At 16.8% G+C, this 6,246-nt stretch overlaps 1 protein-coding gene across 1 annotated transcript; it reads right to left on the minus strand.

The window, feature by feature from the left end:
• Nucleotides 1-1,255: 1,255 nt before the first annotated feature.
• Nucleotides 1,256-4,066, minus strand: PRSY57_1404100 (hypothetical protein; the record flags this gene model as incomplete). Its single annotated transcript, XM_012909658.2, has 1 exon — nt 1,256-4,066. One exon carries the CDS (start codon nt 4,064-4,066, stop codon nt 1,256-1,258), a length of 2,811 nt encoding a protein of 936 aa, XP_012765112.2.
• Nucleotides 4,067-6,246: the final 2,180 nt, after the last annotated feature.

Consider the following 6,246-nt stretch of genomic DNA (forward strand, 5'->3'; position numbering starts at 1 on the left):
TATAAAATACATATAAATTATATATTGTAAGATGTACAGAAGTATAATTTTATAAAACGAAAAATAGCCACAATCATAATACTTCACAAATGAATTATGAATATGTAGATGAACATTAAAAAAGAAATAAAATCAAATAAAAATATACATAAATATATATATATATATATATATATATATATATATATATATATAAATATTTTTTTTTTTATGTGTACGTAATAAAACATAATATTATAATATATATATTTGTATAGATCATTAAGGACCACTAGTTCTTTTTTTTTTTTTTTTTTTTTTTTTTCTCATTTTTAGCGCATGCTCTATCATTTAATTTTTGGCTGCATAATTTATATATGAAAAATAAAATAAAAATAAATAAAATAAAAATAAATATAAATAAAATAAAAATAAATATAAATATAAATAAAATAAATATAAATAAATATAAATAAAATAAATATAAATAAATATAAATAAATATAAATAAATATAAATAAAATAAATATAAATAAATATAAATAAAATCGTTTTTTCCTTATTTACATACCTATAATGTTGAAGTGTTACATATATATATACACATAATATATCATTTATCAGGTTTATTATTGAACATAAATTATATAAAAAAAATGAACCTTAATAAAATAAATATACAATAAGAATATTGATATATATATATATATTTATTTATTTATTTATTTATAAATCTTTTTAAATGAAAAGGGCAATATCTAAAAATATAATATGCTCTTCAATATTAATGTTATATTAAAATATTCAAAGACTACATAATTTTAATAATAAATTAAATTACAACTTAATTTTTTTTTTCTTCACATGTGTTTTTATAACAAAGTTTTTTTCAAAAAAATTCTTATTCATAAAGAATCGACTATAAAACAGATATTGATAATGCATAAACAATATTATATTTAATATATATATATATATTTTTCCCTATTTTTAAACATTTTATAAACTTACAATACCTTGAAAAAGTCCAACAAGTAAAAAAAAAAAAAAAAAAAACAAAAAAAAACAAAACAAAAAAAAAAACAAATCAGTAATAACAATAATAATAATAATAATAATAATAATAATAATAATAATAATAATAATAATAATAAATAATTTTTTTTTTTTTTTTTTTTTTTTTGTTCAAAACTTTAAAAATTACATTTCTTATAAGTACATTACAAGAAAAACATTAGTAAAAATAATTCCCATATTTTTTTTTCTTTTTTTTTAATCATGTAGAATAAAATTTTGATATAACATGGGGTGGCATTATGTTTCTATATTCAAGAAGAAAATTTTTCCATCTTGCCATTGTTAGAAAATATTTAGGAATGAACATTTCAACAGCCTTACAATAATCAGGTAATTTGTCTTTATATAAACTTCCTTTTAACATTTCAACAGAATTTTTCATCTGGACACTTAATGTCATTCTTTTAGCAAATAAATTATCTAATGCATTTAAAATAAATCCTTCTAATCTTATTAATTCTTTATGAACATCTTTTGTTTCTTCAAATGTATCTTTTCTATAATCGATAAGTTTTAATATTTCTATACGCATATTATCATATTTAGATCTTAGGTTTTTTCTATTTTCTTTGATAAGACTAGAAACTCGATCTATAGTTCTATATATCTCTCCAAAACTTTCAATTCTTTCTTCTGGTGTTTTTGCACAATTTATTTTTTCGGTAGCAAACTCATATAATAGATTATAGTATGGAGATTTTATAAAATTCTGACCAATTAAATAATTATCTGGTGAAGACGTTGTTGTTGATATAGATGATGATGATCCTAAGGAAGTAACAGAATTATCTTTATTATTATCGTTTCTTATATGTGTTTGTTCACTTTGTTTCATAAGACCAAATTGAGGTGGAAATATAATTAATTTGTTTTCATCAAATTCTTTTATTAATTTATTATTTTGTTTAAAATAATCATAATTAACATAAACAAAATTCTTCCATGTTGCTCTCATTGTTTTCAATTCATTTATAAGCATATCTTCATATAATACATCACTTATGTTTTCTAGAATATTGTCAATTTCGTGTTGTAAATTTTCCGTTGCTATATTATAAGTATCCATATTAATATGTACTTTATTCATATTATCTCTATATGCATATCCTAATTTTTCTATATTATTTTTAAATAATTTTAATGTAGTAATGTCATGATTTAATCTATAAAATTGATTTCTATATAGAGCTAATTTTTTTTCTATATTCATAAATGCATTAGATAATTTATTTAAATCAAAACATATTTGTGGATTCAAATCTTTATTTGCTATCTTTATATATTTTATCATATAAGATATGGACATAACCGAACGTACAAGTCTGTCAATACCTTCAGTTAGTAATTTTTTTCCTTTAAAATTTTCTAACGAATCCCATGCATATATATAAGCTTCTTCGCTTATATTATATTGTTTATTATATAAGAACAAATTTATTTCTTTATATAAATTTTCATATGTTATTAATAAATTAAAATTCTCCGTAACATACATATCTTTTAACTTATCACTAATTTCTAAGGCAGAATTTATGGCTTCATGTATATCTTCTCTATCACCATATGCTATCATGTTTTGTTCACATATCCAATCAGTTTTTCTTTCTAATAACATTAATGTATTGTCAAAATCATCTAAATCATTATTTATTTTATTATTTCCACTTAAATATTCATAATATTCATTTTTTATATTCATAAGATTCAAAACCTTATTTTCATTTTTATTATTGTAATTTAAAATATGATGTTGTGGTACATCAAAAACAATATCTAAACGATTTATTTCATTAGATACGTTAATTAATTCGCTCTCCATCTTATTTATGTCTTTTTCAACATCATCTCTAACACTCGATATCTTGTTTTTAAGACTAAATATTAAAATACAAGTCATCTTTTCCAAATGATGTAATAGAAAAGAAAAATGATTAAGCATCGCGTCTTCTTCTACGAGGTCCTTACAATTTATATTGTTCCCATCATTATTATTACATGGGTTGTTTATATTCATTTCAGTGGGGTTTTCCACTTGGTTCAAACAAAATGAACTAGGATCACGAATAGGTACATCCAGGTTAATAATATTACGTCTAAAATCATTAAGATCTTCTTTATTAACACTAACATTTTGAATGTCATTCATTTGGTTATTTACATTAAATTTATTTATATCATCCACATTTTTAAAAGAAGATGTAGGTTTTAAAATATCTGATGTGATTCTTACGAAATCATTTAAACCTTCTTTACCTTTAAAATTATAAACTTGTTTATCAAAATTTTCTTTAAATTCATCTAATGCTAAATTAATATTATACATAAAAGAAACTTTATTTCTCAATTTAAATAAAATTTCTTTTAAAATGTGTATCTTCGAATATAATGTATCTTTTACATCAGGAAAATATATAACACCACTTCTCTTTTTATAATTATTAGAAGAACTAATATTATTTAATATATCTTTTATTTCAGTAATATGATTTGAAAACCCTTTTTTTAAGCTATTAATTTCTTCATATTCACTTAAAAATTTCTCTTCATAATATCTATAATTTATTACTACATCCAATTTACTATTACTAAACTTTTTTATAAAATTATTTACATCTTCACTTTGTCTTTTAATATATATTGTCAAAAATGTGTTCAGATATTTTTTTAAAATATTTTCTTTACCATTTATAATTATATTATGATCTCTTAATAATGTTTTCTCAAGGCCATTTATTATATTACTAATATTAAGAACATCATAACTTATAGCACATTTTATCTGTTCCCTAGTTATATAATTCTTTATAGTATTACATATATCTCTTCTACTTAATAAATCAATAAATTCATTATTAAAATTGGAACCTCTCAATGTATCTAGGTAAGTATCCCCCGCACTTTTTAAACAACACACTGGATATAATATCCCATTATTGTTTAAAAATAATGCCCATGTTACAAAAACAAATAAACAAAAGAGTCCAAAAATATTATTAAATAAAATCTTCATTGGTACTTGAATATATATATATATATATATATAAATTAATTTATAAAAAAAAAAAAAATTATAATCTATACATATATATTATATTATATTATATTATATTCATTTATGTATAATTTATTTTTCCTTTTTCTCTTCTTTTTATATACATATATATACATATATTATGTGCGCCTGCCTGTGATGAACTTATACGTACCATTATAAATCAATTAACAAATACATATATAAATAATAAAAAATAAAAATCTACTACTAACAAAACAAAAATATATGTGTATATATTAAAAAAAAGAAGAAAGAAGGGAAGGAAGCTATATATTTTATCTTATATATTTTTAATTATTTTTTTTTTTTAAACGATCCAAATATTTCTACAAAACATAACAAAAAAAAAAAACGAAATTACTAAAGGTAAATTTACTATGCATTATGTATTTTAATAAAGTAGTATTAAAAAAAATACAAATTATATAAACATACAAAATGTCATAATATATATATATATATATATATATATGTATATATAAATACTATTAAAATCTAACTAAATCTATAAAATCTTATACACAACATATATATAAAAACACATGGATACAATTTAATTATACAAAATTTTACATTTAGATTAAATAATAATAAAAAAAAAAAAAAAATGCATATAAAAACATAATAATACATATATATATATATATTTTATATTTATTATATACAGGAAAAAACAAAAAAAAGATAAATGACTTTCCTTTTGTTATAAAATAAAAATATGAATTTTCTAAATTTAATTATAATATTAAGAACAAACTAAATTATCGGACCTACAAAATATTATATATATATTTTTTAATTATCAATATTTTTATAAATATATAAAAATAAATATATATATTAACAAAATAAAAAGGAAATATATAAAAAAATATATAATATATTAAAATATTAAAATGTTAAAATAATTAAAAATATATTAAAATTTTTCATTTAGAAAAGAAAAAAAAAATATATAATATAATAATTATGTAAATATAAACATAATATAATATATAATATATTTTTTTTTATGTCCTTTCTTTTTTTAATTCTATTTTATTATAATATATATATATATATATATATATTTTCTTTTTTTTCTAATTTTAAAAATATAAATATATTACAAATTAGAAAAAAAAAAAAAAAAAATGGATTATTCTTTAATATAAATTTTATCTATATAATAATATTTCTTTTTAAAATATTTATATATAAAAAAAGAAAAAAAAAAAAAAATACTATATATATAAATATATATATGTATAAATTGAAATAAATAATTAATTAAAAAAAAAAAAAAAAAAAGAATTGAGATATAATTTTCAACATCATAAGTACATTCTTTTTCTCCTATAAAAAATAATTCAAAAAGAAAGAAACCCTAATTTATTTTATTATTTTTTTTAAGAGAACGAATAAATGAAGGTAATAATTTATATATATTAATGTATATATATATATATATATATATATATTAATATTATGATAATTGAATGATTTTTCTTTATATTTACTTTCCTTTTTTTTTTTTTTATATTAATGAATAATTTATTAGAGTTGATTCTATGTATTATATATATACAATTAATTATAAACATCCTCTTCTTTTTTTAAGGCCGTAATATATGATACATATATTATATAATATTATATATATATATATATATATAAATATAATATAGTTAAAGATTTAATAATCATATTATATATATAACAAAACACATATATTATATTGAAATAACATCCTAAACCCTTTTAAAAATATATTTATTATATAAAATAATAATAATTTTTTCAAAGGAATTTTTTATTTATTTTATATTTATTAACCATCAAAAAAATGGAATGATTGCATGCATATCTATTAGTGACAATATTATAAGAACATGCGTTTTTTTTATCTTAATTTATATACGAACATATTCATATATTTATACGTATTATAATAATATTATATATATATTATATATATATATATATATACATATAAATATATATATATATTAAATATTCAGCGTTCTCTATATTTTATTATTATTATAATATATATATATATATATATATATATATATATATATATTATATACATAAATTCCTATATTTATATTTTTTTTATATATTAAAAATAATTATATATATAGTTCTCAAAA

The sequence above is a fragment of the Plasmodium reichenowi genome, chromosome 14 (assembly GCF_001601855.1).
Source record: "Plasmodium reichenowi strain SY57 chromosome 14, whole genome shotgun sequence".
Classification (NCBI taxonomy): domain Eukaryota; phylum Apicomplexa; class Aconoidasida; order Haemosporida; family Plasmodiidae; genus Plasmodium; species Plasmodium reichenowi.